The sequence below is a fragment of the Nycticebus coucang genome, chromosome 11 (genome assembly GCF_027406575.1).
Source record: "Nycticebus coucang isolate mNycCou1 chromosome 11, mNycCou1.pri, whole genome shotgun sequence".
Lineage (NCBI taxonomy): Eukaryota > Metazoa > Chordata > Mammalia > Primates > Lorisidae > Nycticebus > Nycticebus coucang.
In genome coordinates, this window is record NC_069790.1 from 84,735,395 (window position 1) to 84,756,776 (window position 21,382).

At 37.2% G+C, this 21,382-nt stretch overlaps 1 protein-coding gene across 1 annotated transcript in view; it reads right to left on the reverse strand.

The window, feature by feature from the left end:
* Positions 1 to 20,874, reverse strand: part of BMT2 (base methyltransferase of 25S rRNA 2 homolog) — a 71,897-nt gene extending 51,023 nt beyond the window's left edge. Inside the window, exons 1-2 of the mRNA XM_053553633.1 lie at positions 20,566 to 20,874; positions 958 to 1,099 (exon numbers count right to left, since the gene is read on the reverse strand). Coding sequence (XP_053409608.1) covers positions 958 to 1,099; positions 20,566 to 20,725 — 302 coding nt within the window. The 5' untranslated portion in view covers positions 20,726 to 20,874. The remainder of the gene's footprint in view (positions 1 to 957; positions 1,100 to 20,565) is intronic.
* Between the last annotated feature and the right edge of the window lie 508 nt (positions 20,875 to 21,382).

Genomic DNA, 21,382 nt, shown 5'->3' on the forward strand with positions numbered 1-21,382 from the left:
TAGTTAATATATATATTGTTTCTTGTCTCTTATCCCTACTAGCATGTAAATTCCATTAAGAGCAAGGATTTTATGAGCTTGGTTAATTTTCTATTCTTAGTATCTATACTGTAATTGTTACAAAGTAGATTATTACTAAACATAATTTGTTAAGTAAATAAATAAATTATATTAATACATATTTTTCTCTGGATATTTTTAATGACTGAAACATGCATTACTACATACTTGAAAAATGAGATTAAAACAAAAATTTTGAATAGCAACGAATTGAAAAAATATAAACTACAAGTTACCATAAACTTATGCAGAAGGATAATGCTTTGTTTTGGGAAATTCATGTTTAAATTCAGTCATATACATGTCTTTTCTTTTAATTTTCCCACACAGAGAACTGCTATGAGCAATTTTTCATTTTCTGACGTTTTTAATGTTAGAATCTATATTATGAGAAAATAAACATTACTCAAAGTCAGTATAAATACTGGGATATTATCCAAAGTCAATATAAATAATGGAATACCTTGAATCACCTATCAAAACTTCAGGATTTTAAAACTCTAAAGATGTTTTAAAAGTTTAAATTATAGAAAAGAACTCACTTTTACTTGAATCCAAATATAATTATCTAAACTTATTGGGTCAGATGTTAAACTTTTATATTTTAAATGTATTAGGATTTAAATACAATTAATGTATTTAAAGCCATATTTAAAAAAAATTAAAACAGAAAAGTAAATGTTGTATAAAGAAAAACATTTTGATCAAACAAGAGAAATGAATAAATCCAGAGAAAGCAATGCAAGAGGGAAAAACGTTATTTGAAAGACATCATTTGTTTTATAATATTTCTACTTTTCTATGTTGGTAAAGTGAATTATACACAGAATTACTTAGATTTAAGAGTTTCAGCAATATATTAGAAGCCAAAAAATGTTAGTTCACAAAAACACTCACCTACAACACCATTCAATACGACCTTCACCCTCACAAGTTTTTGCCCAATGATTATCTGCCAAATTTTTCATTGCAACAGCATATTCACAAAGTGTTTCCTCATCTTCACAGTGTTCTCGCCAGATCTTATCAAAATCTCCCACTAAAAACAAAAGGACATACAAGAATTAAGTTAACTTTCTTTAAAACATGTCAGGTGCTCTCGAAAGTTTTAGCATAAACTAAATTATTTGAAGATGAGTATAAGCAAAATCATGAAGTGATTTAAAATTTTATTTTAGTTTTAAACATATTCAAAATCTCCCTTATGTAAAGAAGTACATCATTTTAATTGTGATCATTCAATAACCAAATAAATTTTCCATTTTAAACAGACATGTGAAATGGAAAGTTGGTAAAATACAAGTAGATACTACATATGTCAGGGGTCCTCAAACTGCGACCCGTGGGCCACATGAGGTGGTGTGACTGTATTTGCTCCCGTTTTGTTTTTTTACTTCAAAATAAGATATGTGCAGTATGCATAGGAATTTGTTCATAGGTTTTTTTTTTTGTTTGTTTGTTTGTTTGTTTAACTATAGTCCAGCCCTCCAACAGTCTGAGGGACAGTGAATTGGCCCCGTTTAAAAAGTTTGAGGACTAATATGTACACATATGTGTATATATACACACACGCGCGAGTTAGCAGTTCATAAACCAAAGACATGCTGGTAGGGAAAAATTATGCCTGGGTATGCAAAAGTTAATTTTCCTGCTTTCAGAAAATATAAGCTTTCAGATACAAAGTAAAAACACTTAAGCCTGCTTCTTGCTTATTATTTTTCTTGCATCTTTATGCATTTATTGGTTCCCTATGTTAAAAGAGGGTTGATAGATGATAATATAAATTAGGAAGAAAGTAAACATTTTATTTATATATGCAGACTTGCTCTAGCATACTGTAATTTAATCCTAGGGCAAACATGTTTCCTTAAAATAAATTAATTTGGAAGCTTCTCCAGTTTTAAGCCATTATAAAATGCTCTGAATAAAAAAACAGAAGCTTGTATCATCTGACCAGCTACTATCTTTTTTAAAAAATTGTATCAGTCATCACATGTAACACAAATATGAAATATCACTGTGATGACTGATAAAGGTAGAACAATGCTATGGTCAAATAAAGAACAGAAACATAACTATAATGGTAAAAGAGTAAACAAAAATTATTGCAGTAGCTTCATTCAATGTCTTAGACATAAGAACTAGGTTCTTTTGCCCTATACTGAAAATGTGAGCAATTATTTGGTGACAGTACAAACTTAAAAATAAATACAGAATAGCCAAATTTGAGGATGAGAAATATACTAAATTTTTTTCAAATGTAACAATTTATTCAAATTTGGAAAACTTCCAATTAATTCTATTTATTGGTTATTTGAAGGTCACACACAGTCTAACAAGTATGGAGTTGAAAACCAAACTATTAGCCCTCTAGTTTGACCAAGTCAAGAAAGAAAAATAAGGCATAAATATCTTCACAAGCACAGTTAAAGAAGATCATATATCAGTCTCACTCTAAGTCTAAATATTAATTTTAAACCTAAAAGAAGTTTAATTTTGAGGTGCTTATGACTTTATATACCAATATTTCCATTAATCACTAATATCTCTGTATTGCAGGGCTCTTCGTTACAGAAAGATCTGACATTTAAGTTCATGAACTCATCCTAGAGAAAGTGCTACAAAATTCATTTTTGAATATCACTATGGTCACCTTCAAAGTACTCCCCCTGGAAAGCTATGCATCAATGCCAGTGCCTAGTCCACCCTTCAAAGCAATTTTGGAACTCTTTTTCTGGAATGACCATCAGAGTTATTATCATACAGCACACAAAAACATGCAACAATAATAAACACCACTCAACAAGACACTGTCACACATCAACATGAGCACAGCAGTCAGACACTGATATACCAAGGTGGTTATGAAACCTCAGTGAGTTGTTTGTACAGTGCTGCCAACATAAGCACATGGTGGAGTGTTCATGAACTTAACTGTCAGGCCGCAGTTCTACAGAAGGTACAACTTTAGACAAAGACTTGGATACAAGTAGTTTATTTGGGAGAGAATCCCAGGAAACTGAAGTGAAATGAGGAGAAAGACAAGGGAGAAAAAGCTAATACAAAAATGTATTATTGGGGTTGTTGCTGTGGGCAACTGAGAAGCATACAGAATGCTGTCAGAATTGTGTACCTGAAGGATAGATAGGAGCCTAGAGCATTTCCTAACCCCTATTAATTGGAAATGTTAACAATTCACACTGCTAATTTGTACTTAGGCACTAAATAAGGGGGCAATCACAGTGGGATCCAGCAGTGGAGGGGAAAGGCAGAACACAGGAAAGAAAAGAGCACACGTTTAAAGTCAGAGCTGGTGACTGAGGCGTCTGTCTACAACTGAGGACAAAAGGTATGTTACGTGGGACACCAAAGCCATCTATTACAAATTCTTAAGAGTCCTTACTGTGTCAATGTATACTCTGAAAGTCAATTTACTCTATAATTATTCTACTAGGTATAAAATACAAGTAACTATAAATATACAGAAACCTACTGTCCTATAGCTTTCTAGAAGACCTCTAGTTTTCTCCTTCAGTATTTTCTTGTGAAGTGCTCCGTGAAGTTTTGAGGAAGCATTCAAATTTTGTCTGTATTATTCTGCCTTAAAACAGAAGGAAAGCTTGCCATTTTTGACCATCTCAATAAACTTGGAGGATACTATGAAAGTATAAGTGAAATATGCCAGTTACAGAAAGACAACTATTATGTGACATCACTTTATAGGCAGAATCTAAAATAGTCAAACTTCAAGAAACAGAAGGCAGGATGGTGACTATCAGGGTTTGAGAGGAAGAAGGAAATGAGGGAGATGTTGGTAAAAACTTTCAGTTAAAGAATAACATTAACCATTTAAGTAACATATACTAACAATGTGTATGGGATAGATTTTAAGTGTTGCCATCACACAAAAAAAATAGTAACTGTCAGGTGATGGACACGTTAACTAGCTTGATTGTGGAAATCAAGATACAATGTATATACTAATAGACTATGTTGTATAACTTCAAATATATACAATTTTTTATTTAGCAATTAGACCTCAATATTTAAAAAAGAACACCATGTCACAACTTTTTAAATTTTAAGAGTTTTTATTTTTTACAACTTCAAAATTTTATTGTAGTACATATGTTTTTGGTTGCATGTATCAATTTTGTTATACAAATGGGTCCTTTACCCAGAGTTTACTGTACTCATTAGGTAGGTTTTTGCCCATGCCCTTCTCAACTCTTCCACCCCAACTTGATCTTCATTGAGTTTTTACTTCCCTTTGTGCATACATGTGCCCACTGGTTAGTTCTAGTATGACAGTACATGTGTTTTGTTTTTCCATTCTTTAGATACTTCACTTAGGATAATGGTCTCCAGTTCCATCCAAATTACTGCAAAAGGTGTTAATTTACCATTCTTTGTTGCTGAGCAGTACATCATGGTACACATATACCACATTATACTAATACACTCATGAATTGATGGGCACTAGGTTGATTCCACATCTTTGTAATTGTTAACAGTCCCCTGCAGGTGTCTTTTTGATAAAATGACTTATTGACTTTGGGTAGTCAGTAGTCAGATTGCTGAATCAAATGGTAGGTATACTTTTGGTTCTTTGAAGACTCTCCATATTATCTTCCAAAGAGCTTATACCAATTTGTAGTCCCCAAAACAGTGTTTAAGTATTCCTTTCAGCATCCACACCAGCATGTATTTTGGGACTTTTTAATAACAACCATTCTCACTGGGGAAGGTGATATTGCATTGTGGATTTAACTTGCACTTCTCTGAAATAGTAGTAATGTTGACTATCTTTTTATGTTTATTGGCCATTTGTTTATCTTCTTTTGAAAAGCTTCATGTCTTTTGCACAGTTTTTAATGGAATTGTGTAGTTTTTTTTTCTTGCTGATTTGCCTAAGTTCTTTGCAGATTCTGTTTATTTGCCAGTTATTGGATATATACATTGTGAATATTTTCTCCCATTTTCCAGGTTGTCTAATTGCTCATTATTTCCTTATCTGTGCAGAAGCTCTTTAATCAAGTCCCATTTATTTATTTTAGTTGTTGTGATTATCACTGGGGCCTTCTTCACAAATTCCTTACACAGGCCAATAACTACAGCAGTTTTTCCAACATTTTCTTCTAGAATTCTTAGTTTCATGACTTAGTTTTTTTTAAACAATCCTGAATTAAGTGTTGCTGGACAGATTCTGCTTTTCTTCTGCATGTGGCTATCCAATTTTCCCTCCAACACTTACTAAATGAAGATTTGTTTCCCCAGTTTATGTTGTTGTCTGCATTGACAAATCAGTTGGCTGTATGTGGATGGTTTTACATTTGGGTTCTCTGTTCTGTTCCAATGGTTTATATCTCTATTTTTGTGCCAATACCATGCTGCTTTTTTTTTTGTTGTTGTTGTTGGTTGTTTGTTTTTGCAGTTTTTGGCTGGGGTTGGGTTTGAACCTGCCACCTCCAGCATATGGGGTCAGTGCCCTACCCCTTTGAGCCACAGGTGCCGCCCCCGTATTGTTTTTTTAACTATAGCCTTGCAGTACAGTTTGAAAACAGGTACTCTGATGCCCCCAGATTTGTTACTTTTGCTTGAGATTGCTATGGCTCTTTGGACTTTTTTTTTTAGTTGCCAACAAAGCATAGAATTATTTTTTCTAGATCTGTGAAATTGGTATTTTGATGGGGTTTGCACTGAATCTGTACATAACTTTAAGTAGTAGACATTCTAACAATGTGTTTCTACTGATCCATGAGCATATTTTTCCATTTCTATCTGTTGATCGTATTTTTCCTTATTGTTTCATACTTCCCTTTGCAGACATCTTTCCTCTCCTTGGTTAAATACATTCATAGGTATTTTATCTTCTTTGTAGCTATTACAAATGGTATTGTATCTTTGATTTCTCAGCTTGAATTATTGGTGTATGGGAATGCTACTGATTTGTGTATATTGATATTGTTGAACTTATTTACCAATTCCAGGGGTTACTTAGTAAAGACTTTGGGGGCTTCTAGATAAGATCAGATCATCACCAATAAGCAATTTTGACCTCCTCTTTCCTGAGTTAGATATACTTCATTTCCATCTCTTGCCTGATTGCTCTGGCTAGGACTTCCAGCTCTATGTTGAATAGAATTAATGACATTGAGCATCTTTACCTTATCTCTGTTCTTGGTGGGAATGCTTTCAAATTTTCCCCCTTCAGTATGATGTTAGCTGTGAGTTTGTCATATATGGCCTTTACAATCTTGAGATATGTTCCTTCTATGTCTAACTTGAGGGAGGCTTTCATTATGAAAGGGCTGAATTTTATCAAATGCTTCTTCTGTATCTACTGAGATGATCACATGGTCTTTGTTTTTGCTTCTGTTTATGTGGTGAATCACATTTATTGCCTTACACATGTTGAACCATCCTCGCATTTCTGAAATGAAGCCCACTTGGTCATGGTGTATATTTTTTTTGAGGTGCTACTGAATTCCTATTGCTAGTATTATATTGAGAATTTCTGCATCTATATTCATACAGCATAGTGCTCTGAAATTTGTTATTGTTGTATCTGTTTCTGGCTTAAGTATCAACATGATACTGACTCCACGGAATCAAATAGGGAGGACTGCCTCCTTTCAAAATGTAGAATAATTTTTTCTATATGTGTACCAACTTTTCTTTGTAAATCTGGTAAAATTTGGCTATAAATCCATCAAGTCTGCAGCTTTTTACTGTTGGAAGAGTTTGTATTATTGCTTCAATCTTATTGCTTGCTATTGGTCTGCTGCAGAGTTCTATTTCTTCTCGCTTGAGTCTTGAGAGGTTGTGTTTCTAGAATTTTGTCCATTTCCTCTCATGTTTTCAAGTTTATGTGTAGAGATTTCTGTAGTCTTCATAGATGATATGTCTGTGGTATCAGTTGTAATATTTTGTTTGTCATTTATAATGGAGTTTACTTGGGTCTTTTCTTTTCTATTCCTGGTTAATCCACCAAGAAGTCCGTCAATTTTTTTAACTTTTCAAAGATCCAACTTTTTGTTTCATTAATGCTTTGTATGTTTTTTTGCTTTCCATTCCATTCAGTTCTGCTCTGACCTTAGGGTTTATTTTATTCTGCCGGCTTTGGGCTTGGTTTACTTCTCTTTTCCTGGTTCTCTGAGATGTGTCATTAGATTGTTGATTTGTGATCCTTTTTATGTAGGCACCTAAGGCTATGAATTTTCCCCTTAGGATTGCTTCCCACAGATTTGGGTACCCTGTCTCCCCTTTGTCAATTCAGTTCAAGGAATTTTTTATTTCCATCTTAATTTCATTATTGGTCCAATATTTGTTCAGCGATAGGTTGTTTGATATGCATGGATTTGTGTAGAATTGAGTGTTTCTCTTGGAGTTGATTTCTATTTTATTCCACTATGGTCTAAGAAGATACAGGTATGATTTCTACTTTTTTGAATTTGTTAAAACAAGTTTTGTGCCTGATGACATTATCTTGGAGAATGTTCCATGCGCTGATTAGAAGGTATATTCAGTAGTTTTGGGGTAAAATGTTCCCTAAATGTCTGTTAGGCTTCTTTGTTGCAGTCTCTTGTAACTCCAGTATTTCCTTATTTTCTGCTTGGACCATGTTTCCAGTTCTGTCAGTGTGGTACTGAAGTCCAATCACAATGCCACTGTTTATCGCTTAGATCTAGTAGGGTTTGCTTTATAAATCTTGGTGCTCTTGGTTATAAACACAGCAGATACAGGTTGTAACTTTTCACCCATTCAGCCACCCCATGACAAGTGAGTTGGATAATCAGACTGTTGACAAGGATTTTTAGAATCAATATGTGGGATACAGTTACATTTATCCTGTTGTGTAGTACCTTATTGCTTTACCTCTTGTCCTCCTGTGGTATTTTATATGAGCTCTGAGCTTCAGCTTTGGGGTGGCTTTACACTGGTGGGTGTGTGTCTATTTTGCTGATCCATATATAATGCAATTCTAAGTTGTCTCCTGCAAGGCAAATCTGGCAATTTGCAATGCATCTCCCAGATGCTTGCTGGAGTACTTTGTCAGCATTTGCTTACCTGGAGAAGTATTATTTTCTCCTTCACATAAGCAGCCCCCAGATTATAAACATCTAACTCACATACAACTTGCATTTATGAATATAGGCTACTACGGTATGTTCCTGAGTTACAAATATCATTGATGTATAATGCAGACTAACGGAGGCTACTATAGATAATAGGTAAATGTACCCGTTCCAACCTCTACATAAATTCAATGTAAGAACAAACCTACAGAATCTATTTTATTCATAACTGGAGACTGCTTGTATAAAACGGAATTTAGTTTTGCAGGATACAAAATTCTAGTTTGAAGAAGCCAGTCTGCTTCACAGAGTGAAGACAGGACCCAAATTCCTTCTGGAAGGTAAGGTCTCAGTTGAGAAGTCTGCAGTTAGCCTGATGGGTTTTCATTAATAAGTTACTTGATGTTTTTACCTCACAACTCACAGGAGTTCTTTCCTCATTTTTACTTTGACCAGTCCATTAACTGTGTATCCTGGTGACTGCCTCTTTGCAATGCATCTCCCAGGTAATTGCTGAGCTTCTTGTACCTGGATATGTAAATATCTATTAAGATCAAGTAAGTTTTTCAATAATTATTCCCTAAAATAGGTTTTCCAGCCTTTGAACACTTTCTTCTTCAACCTCAGGGATGTCGATGGTTCTTATATTTGGCCATTTTTACATAATCCCATATTTCTTGTAAGCTTTGTTCATTCCTCTTAATTCTGTTCTTTATTTTTGCCTGAACAAGTTAATATGGAAGAGTGTTCTTCAAGTTGAGATTCTTTCTTCGTCCAGTATACACTATTCTTAATACTTTCCACCGTGTTCTGTATTTCCTAAAATACAGAAAGAGTGGTATTCAAGCTTCATTTTCTTTTAACATGTCAATCTCTTTTGTGAAAACAACAAAAATAAAGAACAGACAGAATTAGGAGGAATAAACAATCTCTTTTGTGAAGTGTTCATTTGTTGCCTGAATTGCTTATCTAATTTGTGCTGACTTTCCATCTTCTAGATTTCGTTGAGCTTCCTTACAACCCATATTTGGAATTATCTGTTCAATTCAATATTGAATATTGAAAAAAATATATCAAAATATTCAATATTTTCATTGTGGTTAGTTAGCATCATCTGCAATAAAGCTGATGTTTCCTTTCAGGGGGTGTCCTTTGGCTCTGATTTTTTTCATATTTCCAGAGTTCTTTTACTGACTCCATTCCATCTTACACAGATGTCAATTATTTTTACATTTTCTTTTGTTTTGATGGTGCTTTTTGTTCCTTCCCCCTACTCCATCTGTGCCATATGGTAGGTAAGAAGCCTTGGCTTTGCTTGTGGGTACTTTGACAGGGGTCTAGCTTCTGGATGAATGCCTTGGTTATAGAAATCCCTATTGTGGTGGTTTTCTCAGTTGCTGTCTGTAGGTGGTAGCAGTGGTGAGCTGTGTGTGTGTACAGATTCTCCCTCCCTCGAGGATGAAGGGCCTTGAGATCCTTTCTCTTTCCCCAGCCTTGTGGTTGCTTCAATAGTGTGAACTGTACTGGCACACCCAATCCAATCTGTGAGCCAGCAGGAGATGCTTGTAAGAATTCACCACACCTTGTAAAACTGAGTCTGTAAATGCCTTAATTGGCAGTGGAAATTGACCTCCCTGTCAGTAGATGGTGCTTACAGGACAGAACAACACAGTATTGTTTATGGGATGAAACTGTGACCAGCTCTAGCTCCTTGAGAGGTGAAAGCACATAGATACTCCACATGGTAGGTGAGGCCCTGAAATTTCCAGATGAGTCCTCACTCTCCACAACAAAAGAGGTGGGTGGGAGAGTGAGACTCAATGGAGCTGGGTCACGTGAGCCTCAGGCTCTCAGGAAAACAAAAGCTGATATGGTAGCTACTTCAGTGGGGGTCAAAGGTCTACATCTAGGTTTCTGGGGAAAGATATCAGAAAGGGACTGAGGTGGCCCCATCTAGCAAGTCTGCTTCTGGGGGCGGGGATTATCTCAGATCCATAATCTGGCTGTCGGCAGTGTCACTCTGCTCCCTCCCCTGCTCTGCAGTTCACCTTTGGCATCTGTCAGCAGGCAGGAGCTCAAACTAGCTAAGTTCCACAGCAATGGCTGGGAGCTTCCCTGTCCAGGATCCTGCCCTGGGCTAACAGTATGGCTTTCCTGTGGGGGTATGAGAGGAGGAGTATTGCATGAGTGTGCTGTGCTGGGACCTATACTGCACTCCATGTGGGTTCTCTCACCTTCCAAGATGAAGTCACCAATCTCCCCTCTGTGCCCTAAGCAACTCAGTTGACTCCCGAGGATATGGGATCTGGCTTGCAGGCCGTTTCCTGGATCCTTGCAGATCAATCCATGATCATGCCTGGTAGAAGTGCACTGGTCCCAAGTGGACTATAGGGTGCTCAAGTAGGTTTGATGTCCCTCTGCTTCAGGGTTGCTCTTTTCTGGTAGTGCAACCAGGGAAGTAGCACTGGGGAGGGCTAATGAACAAGACACTCAGAGTTGAGGCACCCCCTAGTCCACTACAGGTCTTTAAGCGGAAAGGTTTGAGCCCCACTCTCTGTGGAAGCCCTAACAGGGGGGAAGCAGCAGCTTCTAAGAGGCCCAGCTCAAACATCTTTCTCAGCAACTACTGGCATGGAGTGAGAATAGGAGGAAAAGAGCCTGAATGGAGGAAAGTTAGCACTCTGTTCATCTCTGTTGCTTTTTCTGGATGGCAGGCCACCTGGAATGTCCAGGCCATGGGATCACACAGATTTCCTGATACCCACTGGCACCCTGAGGCTCCTACAGTATGGACTGGAGTTGGGAAATGTTTGTGTGAGAACAAAGGTGACAAAAATTGAGGGGCTGAACCCCCCACTTCCCCAGAGAGGACAAAGGCAAACGGCAGAGAAGCATATGATGCCTGCCATATAGTCCTGAGTGTGTGGTGACAGGAAATGCCCTAAGGGAGATGGCAGCTGGTACTTTGTCCTCAAGAAACTCCCAGTTCATTGACAACAGCAGCTTTTGGGCTTGGGAGGGCAGAAAGACTCTCCAGCAGCTTGGTAGCCTGCTGACTGCCAGAGATGTGAGGGAGGAAGAAACAAACTGCTCTATCTACCCTTTTCGCTGGACTTTAAGCTTCTCAGGGGTTGACCTCTGCCTACTGATATCTTGCTCCTTATTCTACTCCTCAGCCTCTTCCCGTGGAATCTCTTTTAGGTTCTGGCACTTTTCCATTGGAATTACAGTCTGTTTTTTCATTTTCACCTAAAACTTTTCCTTCTCTCTGATGTGATCTGGCAGCTAGTGTCTCTGGTTAGCCACCTTGTCCATAATTACTAACAGTTAAGCTGTATGAGTCACATTATCAAAGATTAAAAAGCACTATTGTGGTTCTGCTGTATAATACAAAAGAAAATATACTGTATTTTTTCTATATATATATTAAACTCTTAAAAAACGGAGATAAATCTATAGTGGCAAGAGATTAGTAGGACCCAGAGTAGAGAGGGAGGCTGGCCTTAAAGGAGTATAAGGAAATTTTAGAGGTGGTGGAAATGTTATGTACCTTGTTGTGGCAATGTTTTTGTAAGTACACACAGATCTCAAAACTAATGGGATTTAACACTTTAAGTGGATACAACTTATTGTACATTAATAATTCCTCAATAAATTTAATTCTTTTAAACGATATGCCATAAGCACAGTGTATATATAAGATAAAAATATTTCATTAAATTTGAAGGGAATCAAATTCTCTCTAAAACGAAACAAAAACAAATATCTGAGCATCAGAAACAATTCTTGAACTTTTAGGAATTAAGAACAAATTTATTTGATTTTGAGTTAGGAATATTGCCAAATACAGGCAAGATGCATTATCTGTAAATGATCAGATTATCAGGATTATTTAGAGATGCAAGTTTTAAGCATCTCTAAAAGTCATTTCCTCTAATAAGAGGTAAGTAGAGAAATTCATGACCAACTAATAGAAACAAGTTTAGCTGCCTTTCTACGACATTAAAACAAAATGTTCAGGATCAGATTGTCTCATCAGCTCCTACAGACTAGTCTTGTCAACATTCTTGAGCATCAAACAGTGACACTTTAGAGTGAAATAAAACATCCAAGGTGTTTGCTGGTGATGAAGCTCCTGAGAACCAGAAAAAGTAACCTTCTGAAAGCAAAAAATCTGAAAACCTCCATCTTACATCCAACAAATTGTGAATAGTGAATAGTCATTTCTCTAGTAAGGGGGAAAACATCCCCAATATTCTAATGTTTTAAAAAGGTTGGACTTATCATATTAAAAAATAAAAATCAAAACATAAGGGGGAGGAGGCACAATCATTCTAATACTGGAGAAGAGAATATAAAGAAAGAGAATATTAACAGTGTAGTTTCAGGAACCATCCAATCTTCAATATTATAGTTCTTAAATGCGTCAACAAGGCAGTATAGCTACATATACAACTCTATTATTTTTTAATTTATATATTTAACAAGCTTAGGGCTTATATGCAAAATGTTATTTTAGGTACTTTACAAATATTAAGTCATTTAATTCTAATTCCCATTGAGGCACATATTTTACTTATAAACTTGGCAGTCAAATGTCAAAGTTATGCTCTTAACCACTAACTTGCCTTTCTTCATGAGTTTTTAATTCATGCACTTCATAGATATAAAAGCTTTGTACTAGAGGAAAGTGCATTGACTCTACTAGTCACAAATAGTCTTTTGTTCATCAAATGCAGTTATTTAGTCTCTGCAACTGCATTACTTGTTAGATTTCTGGCAGTGGTTCCCAATTCTGGCTGCCAACTCTGGCTGCACATTGGCATCACCCAGAAGTTTCATTTAATTGGTCTCGAGTGGCAACTGGTCATTTATTTTTACACTCCGCAGAGAAATCCACTGTGCAGTTATGGCTCAAAACCAATGTTTATGGCAAGATTGTAAACTCCAGTATCTGGTGACATAATATAGACAGTAGTGAGGCTTGGGGCAACCTAAGAGCCCAACATAAAAAAAAAAGAAAATGCATGGATTAAACTTCATACCTACAAATAATCTGGCTCATGGTGTATCTTTTGTTGTTGGATCAATCTCTTATTATAAACATATTAATGATAAAAATACTTAATCCAAAATGCAAAAATCTTTTACATCCTGTAAGAAAGATGGAAAGAATCAAGAGAAGTCAGAACCAATGTAAACATTTGTTATTCTGTTGTGAAAGTTAATTTCATAGATGTGTGTACAGTAGATCACTTGATTACTTTAACTTTGAATTTTCAAACAAAAGGACTTATAAACAGTCTTCTGGAACTTTGTAAGTTTATAACTTATAACTTAACAAATAAAGAAATTTCTATATAAGTGAGAAATTTCTATATAACTTCTATACAGGGAATATTCAGATGTTCCTCTAAAGGTATGGGGATTAGTACTGTATTACAAAATAACTTCAGCAATGGGCTTTAGTACATACGTTATCTCCCCTTCAGGCACAATAAATCAGTAGGAGTTTAGATCCGTGGTTCTCAGATGTTAGATTTTTGCAACTAGTACAAATTTCACCTCCCAAATTTAAGAGACTGATACTTTGTACTGGGGTTGCAATTTTTACCAGGTTAGCATATATAAGTAAATACACACAGATAAACAACACCATTTTCATCTTTCTTTTTCTTTTTTGAGATAGAATCACACCCTGCTGCCCCGGCTAAACGGCAGTGGCATCATAATAGTTCACTGCAACCTCAAACTCCTGAGTTCAAGGAATCCTCTTGCCTCACCCTCCCAAGTAGCTGGGGTCACAGGTGCACACCACTACACCTAGCTAATTTTTCTACTTTTTGTAGAGACAGGGTCTCAATCTTGCTCAGGCTGGTATCAAAGTCCTGAGCTCAAGCAACTCTCCCACTTTAGCTTCCCAGGATTACTACCTTTTAATACCAACACACACAGAAACACACATCACGTTCTTTATAGTACTAATTCTCATTTTTAGTTCATTTTAATTCTCTTATTAGTTCTTACTTTTCTGCAGATAAAAATAAAATCTTGGGCTGGTATATAGGAACTGTGCATAGCAGGTAAGGAGAAACAGAAATGAACGTATGTGATAAATAAAGCAAGTTGATTCAATAAACATTTATCAAAGCTAGTTAAGGACAAGGTACTTTAGAATATTTATATTCTCCACTATTTGCAGTTTTACCTACAGAAAAATAGAATGATTTTTAGAATAACTTGGGCTATTTATAAAAGGGTAAAATTAATCTAATCTACTCAATTTAAGAAGACATGAGTATAAATTTATTAGAAAAGATTTGCATCTAAAAGTTATAATTTGAAAAAATATAAAAGGATTAAATTCAACTATCTTGAAATAGTTATATTAGGTTCATTTTGTGTGCTCATTAAATCTACAAGGCATGAAGGTACTAAGGATACAGAGATAAAAGGCAGAGTTTTATTCAAGGAACTAAGTATAGTGAGAAAGACTCGGAAGTGAACTTGTAACTGATAAACTTTAATACTATAAATGCCAGCACAATTAAAGGTGAGAGTGTCCCTTATGCAAAGGTAATTATGCAGGATTCTGCACTAGATATTGTACAAAACTGTGTTTGTGAGGAGGTACTTGTGACATTAATGAAACCTAGATCTTTGTTTCAGGAGTTTACATTCTAATAAACTGTCCTAAATGACCATCCAGGGGTTATTTCAAGAGAGGCCTGAAGATCTCTAATCCTAAGCCACAATACTTGATAACCTAAACTTTAAGTTGTTAAACTCATTATGCTAGTGAACTTTCTGTATTTCACTACTTCTGATTCAAAAGATGAACAATTTAGAAAACTTGAATTGGTGCGGGTGGGGGAAAAAATGGTATCCATGAGCCATTCAATCCTTAATGCTCCTTGATGACATACGGACAGAATAGCTATAGCTAACACCTCTACTGTTATTTATGTTACTCAAAGAAGGTAGTAGGAATCCTATTGCTTTGGCAAATTAGTAAGAATTAATAAAAACAGGAGATCCAAAACTACTATTTAATAACAAAACAGGAAAGTCTCAACAACTGTCAATTACTATAACTTAAGCAATGTATGAGATTACTCCTGTGCATGTTGCTAATTTATTTTAATCGTATGTGGTAAATAATCTATAGATATATGACAGAAGAGGTGTTTCCAAGCACTGGATTTTTAAAACTAACAAAATTACTGTAAGAAGAGATGACCACAGCAGGGACTATATGACAAATTTGACTGAATTATTTAGATAAAAATTTTGTTATACTACTTCACAGAAATGGCAACAAAATAAATGTAAAAATAATATAGGTCAAAAATATCACTGGAGAAATTTAAAGACAGCATATTATAGTCATGCACCTTAAAACAAGTAACTTTACACAGTGGTGTAGAAAGAATATTTACTATTGAAAAATCATTAATTTATTCAGTTAGGTCAACTGACGCTTCACTTCTGCACTGTAGTTTTTTATTTTTTATAGAAATAAAGCATTCCAGGGCGGCGCCTGTGGCTCAAGGAGTAGGGCGCCAGTCCCATATGCCGGAGGTGGCGGGTTCAAACCCAGCCCCGGCCAAAACAAAAAAAAAAAAAAAAGAAATAAAGCATTCCATAGATACATATGAGAAAGGAATGAATGTGAATAACAATTACAGCTCCCGGAGCAAACATATTCTTTAGCAGCAAAGAAAACCCTTAGTTTGATGTTTTTTAAAATTGGTCCAAAAATCATCTGCATTAGAATTACATTGAAGATGATTAAATATGCAGATTACTGGGCTTCAACCTCAGAAACACTGAACTGTTTTCTGGTGGCCTAGGAGTCAGCACTTTTAAAGGTTCATCAGAACTGGAGTACACTCAAGTTCAAGAGCCATTGCCCTGGATACTTTAAAGCTGCAAACATGATATACATAATAAAGAGGAAAAAAACTACATCTAAGCCAAGGAAGACTAGGAATCTTTCAAAATTAAAGCAAATCAATACTTTCTTAAATGTCACAATGGGATTTTTCACTTGTCCCTATAAACTGGGTCACTCAGTGAAAACAAGTATTCCTTATGTTCTGTGATTGCTCCTCCAGACCCTAACCACTGGTGTCTTCCAAGAATTTGTCTACAGTTATAGACTGCACTGGCAGTTCACATGCCCTCAAAGCTTCAACCTCCACACAGAGGGCTTTCAACCCCAAACTTCCAAAGGATATGCTCCAAACTAAAGCATTATCACCATCCCTGCAACAACTCAATCTGCCTGTCCACCCTGTTCTTCCTGCCCCCGCCCCTACTCAAACACACATTTCCAAACTAGATGCTAATGGCTACTCACAACTGTTAACCTCTGTAATGCAATTTTTTTTCCTGGACATAGTGTACAGAATCAACCTATCTTGTGTTCTCTTGGCGTTCAGTATCAACACTGTCTTATTTATTTTATCTACTTTTAAAATACTGTCATTGCTACTAATATTGGCTTTTTAATAGTTAAAAGCATTATAAAGATTATTCAAATTCCATGACCTTGAGAATATAGGTAGCAGTTTAGTATGTATTTCTATTTTTCTGTGACTGATTTATAAGTTACATGAGTTTATATGATAAAGTGAATCTATTTTGGCATGTAGAATAAATAAATTATAGGACTGAATATATTGATGAAATTTCCTAAAGTAAAAATATTCATAAGATAGGTTAAAAAAAATCAAAAGTGGAATAGAAATTGTACTTTTATTCCTGACAGCTGTAGCCTTTTACATTTTCTTAGAATTTTACATGAATAAATTTGGGAAAAGAAATACCAGGCATAAAAGCAATCATTATAGGAATAGGTTCATGTGAACAGAATTACGGAAAAGAAAATCACAGAGAACTGAAAATACACATGGCTCTCCTTCAATTCTCAATTTGATATGTATTTATCAGGCACGTCTGATTAAACTATGAGTCCTTGTTTGAAAAGCAAAACCAGCTGTTTCTTATTAAAAAGCTGCTAACAACTCTTATATTTAAACTATTTTTGATTTATGTGGAGATCAAATTTAAAAAACTCTATGTAGCAAACACAGAAAACACCTGTAGAGCTAGCGCATTTCCATTTATATAACTTCACTTGAAAAGACTGTCTCTTAACTATAAATGGCTGACAACAGAAATACCCTTTCTAACCACCAATGCTAGCCACCTCCCTACCATCTCCTTTCAGTAACTACTTCAGATACCAGTTCTGTGTGGAATACTGACCTTTATCTCTAATTCTCATTTTACCCTTACACAAATTGGCACAGAATCTGTTAAGTGGTAACACAGGACAGGCTGTAAAATGGAGAGGGAAAAAGTGGTAAACAAAAAGAGTGCATAAAACGTATTTGCTGTGCTAAATGTCTTTGCAACCCTATCTATCCCCGCTGCCCCCCCAGCCTGCTCATCACCATTAACAAGCTTCAGCTGGACAAATGGAAATCTTTCCTATCTTTCCCTACCACTGCAGAAAAATCTCATTTTTGTTATTTTTCATTTCATTTTCAATTCCATTACAAGACAAGAGAAAACTCTATTCTCCAACCCTGAACTGTCCTCACTATTTCTTTAGTTTCCTTCTTTATTTCACTCTCATTTTCTTCCTGCCACCTCTCTCCAAAAAACCCATACTCACATAGCCCCAACTCAGCTAATCACTTCCATCCCATGGATCACCCATTCCTATCGATTTATGTCCCTCTCCCAAATACAAGTCCTAGGGCCACTTACTGCTTCCCATTTTCCCTCCTATTCTAACATTTGGAGTTACCAATATTAGGTTTGGAAAAGGTGAGAGGGATGAATTATTCTCAAATATGTATAGGATTAACAATGAACTACTCAAACTTCAAGTAAGTTACTTTTAATTTTTTTGGGACTCGGTCATCTGTAAAATGAAGGAGCTATTAGATCACCACTCCAAAATCTAACTGATAAATTTCCAGGTCCTAATGAGGATCTAAAACTATAGATCTAAGGTAGAATGCAGGAATTTTCTAAAATGCATCCAGTTGAGTCTGATCAGCCATGTTTGGAAATCATTGCTAAATATTCCATCTAGTCTAATAGTCCCAGATCCTAAGCTGGAATTTTCATTGCATTTCCTGGTAGGAAAATTGTTATACAAAGAATATACTTTCCGTAATTATTGGCATTATAGTTTAGGTTATGTTACTGATTAAACAGGCTTTTGCAGGCTGATATAGTACTAAGCATCATTTATATTAGCTTTTAATAGTTGACTTGCAAATGAACTTATAAAATGTGTTTACAGACTGGGAATCATCAATATTATAATACTAAGTCTCCAAAGTACAACACTAAAAATTATTTCTTTGGGAATATTATGTGCACAGGCTTTTGCACAGATGGATTTTTTTTTTACAATATTTGGTGTACATATCAGAAATAAAGATAGAAAAAGCATGCTCATTCGCATCATTTATTCTGCTAGTTCACTGACAGGGCTTTGTATATCACTGAAGCAAAGCCTAGAGAAGTCTAGATCATGGGTGGAATTCAGAGCATTAAATGCCTAAAGAACAGTCTCATTCAAATGTTTTAGACTGCCAGGACTTTACCTGCCCAGAAGCATTCACTTGTGAACTACACATATCTACTTTAGCCCTGGTAACTTCCAACTACCAATTCCCATTATAAACAAGTATTTCTGTGGTTAACATTTGGGCTTAAAGACACGTTTAAACATGAGGGAACTAAGCAGTTACAAACAGCACTTGAAGAGATGATGACACACTAATAGTATGCTAATTTAAGTGGGACTTAATTTATTTTTGAATAAAGAAATAATAATGAAATTATTAAAAGGTAAAAATAGAAATAAGTTATATGCTAGTTATTTTTTCTTTAAAAAGATGCATTTAGTTCAGCGTGTGCAAAATAGCACAATAAATTGCAGGAGAGCATGTCCTGATTTCTCCAAATAACATAAAATCTACAGTGAATGCCATTATGTAAGTGCATTCTTTGAATATCAAGAATGATGCAAGTGTTGCTATGGCAACTACTCATTGACTAAATTGTGGGTTGGGATTTAAAGTATTCTTGAAAAAACAAATTTCAACATCTTAACTATGTCTGATAAGTCTCTTTTTATTACTACCTATTAAACAAAGATTGTAAGTTACCTTTGGAGATGACTATTTAAGCAGCCTCTTTGAAAAGCAAGGCTTGAATTGCCAAGGATAAAAGCCTTTAAAGTTTGTAAAATGAAACACATCAACTACGTTCAAAAGAACAAAGGACACCTCGTTTTAATTTTCTACAGTAACTAAAAAGGGACATAAATCAAAAGTAACATGATCTTACATGCCTCTATTCCTTCACTGTCATAATTTTGCTTCTAATCCTAAATTATTAACTAAGTCTAAGACTTAACACTAGAAGGCTGCTTACTTTTCAGTTGGCAATTAAGCTAAAAGGAGAGCCAGTAGAAAAGTCATCCCCCATTTTGATACTTAGGAGAAATCCTCTCCTGAGCATATGAAAACATTGAGAATTTTCACCGTCGAAATCTTATTAAACAGCTCTGTACAAAAATTTGTATTTAAAAATACTAAGAATGACTGTAGGACTACAACTCTAAACACGCCTCAGGCACAAGCAACAGCTACTTTTCTTGCTTATGATTTTCCACGGGGAGGGATCCCACTGATCGCCGGTTTCATCAGCTCATGTGTCTTTAGGAGGCTCAAAATTGAACAGTGTTTTGAGAATTTTGCCCCAGATCTCGCCCGCCTAAATAAACACTAATATCAAACATTGAAAGGCGGGGGGCGGTGATGGTGGAGGCCAGGGGTGTAGTCCATCCCCCTTCGCAAGGTGAAGTCCACTCAGCTAAAAGGCCTGCTGACTTCGCAGCCCGGGAAGCCAATGTGAGGAAGCTTTGGCACGGCCGTAGGAATAGGGAGGGGGGCTAACGCGGAAGCAAATGGAACAGGCTGGTCAAGCGCAAAAGGGCGAAGGAGCCATTCAAGCTTCTTCGTCTTTTACAAATGGATTTTACCTGTTTTCGTGTTTTACCTTTCTGTCTCTCCCAGTGGGTGCCTCCCCCCGTGAGTGTGTGTGTGTTTTTGTGGTGACAACAATCTCGGCACCCCGACAGGAGACATGGGTTTGGAGGGGGGGAGACTCAGTTTCCCCCACAGGCCCGGAACTGTACTGAAGGGCCCTCGAAGAAAAGGGGCCGGGAGGAGCTCGCCTGGGGACTCGGACCAGGCCCGGGAGAGCCGCGATTGCTAGGGGTGACGTGCAGATCCTTTAGGTCTTAATGGTGGCCTCTTTAGGGGAGGGAAGAGGTGACAAGGGCTTGGGGGCGATGAGGCCTCCCCTCCCCCTCCCGCAGCTCGCTGTTTACCTTCTCGGTACTTCTTGCGGAGCCGCCGGTGGACGCTCTTCACCACCCCGGAGAGCTTCTCCTGCTCCAGCTTCCGTTCTTGTTCCCGGGGCGGCGGAGTACTCGGGTGCCCGGCCCCCTGACCACGAGTGGCGTTTCGGCCCCCGGCCCCCGGCTCCATATCGTAGCCGCCGCCGCCGCCGCCGCCGCCCCTCAGGCCCCCGCAGACGCTCCCCTGACGGAGGAGGTGGGGAAGGAGGAGGCAGCAGCGGAGGCAGCAGCCGGAGGAGGCAGAGGAGCCGGAGCGACAGCCTCGGAGGTGGCTCTTCACCCAAACGCACAAGCTGATTGGTGAACTTTGGAGGGCTGGGCGGAAACGGAAAAGGCCAAGGGCCAATGGACGGAGAGCGCCGGCGGCGCACCGGGTTGTTTGGAAAGGCCAGCAGCTGGAGAAGGCGGGGCTTACGGGCGGAGAGGGCTGGGGCGTTGGGAGCTGTAGGTCCGAATTCTCTCCTCTCCCCCACCCGTCCCGATTCTGTGCGCAGGCGCTGTGAGGAGGCCTCCGAGCCGCTCTGGGAGGGGCGCGCCTGCGCGTGCGAGTTTGCTTAGTTTGGGCTTTATTTACCCGCCAGCCTTCTCAAATCTTCGTCAGAGATTGGTTTTCCGCTCTACCCTTTACAATCAATCTTGTGTGACGCGGCTAGGATCCTTTACTTTAGCTGCCATTGCACCTTGTCACAGGTGCCCTTTAACTACTAGCACTTAAGAGATGATTTGAGGACACAGGAATTTTGCTATTCTAGGTACAAGTACACATGCTTTCACTAGCGCAAAGAAT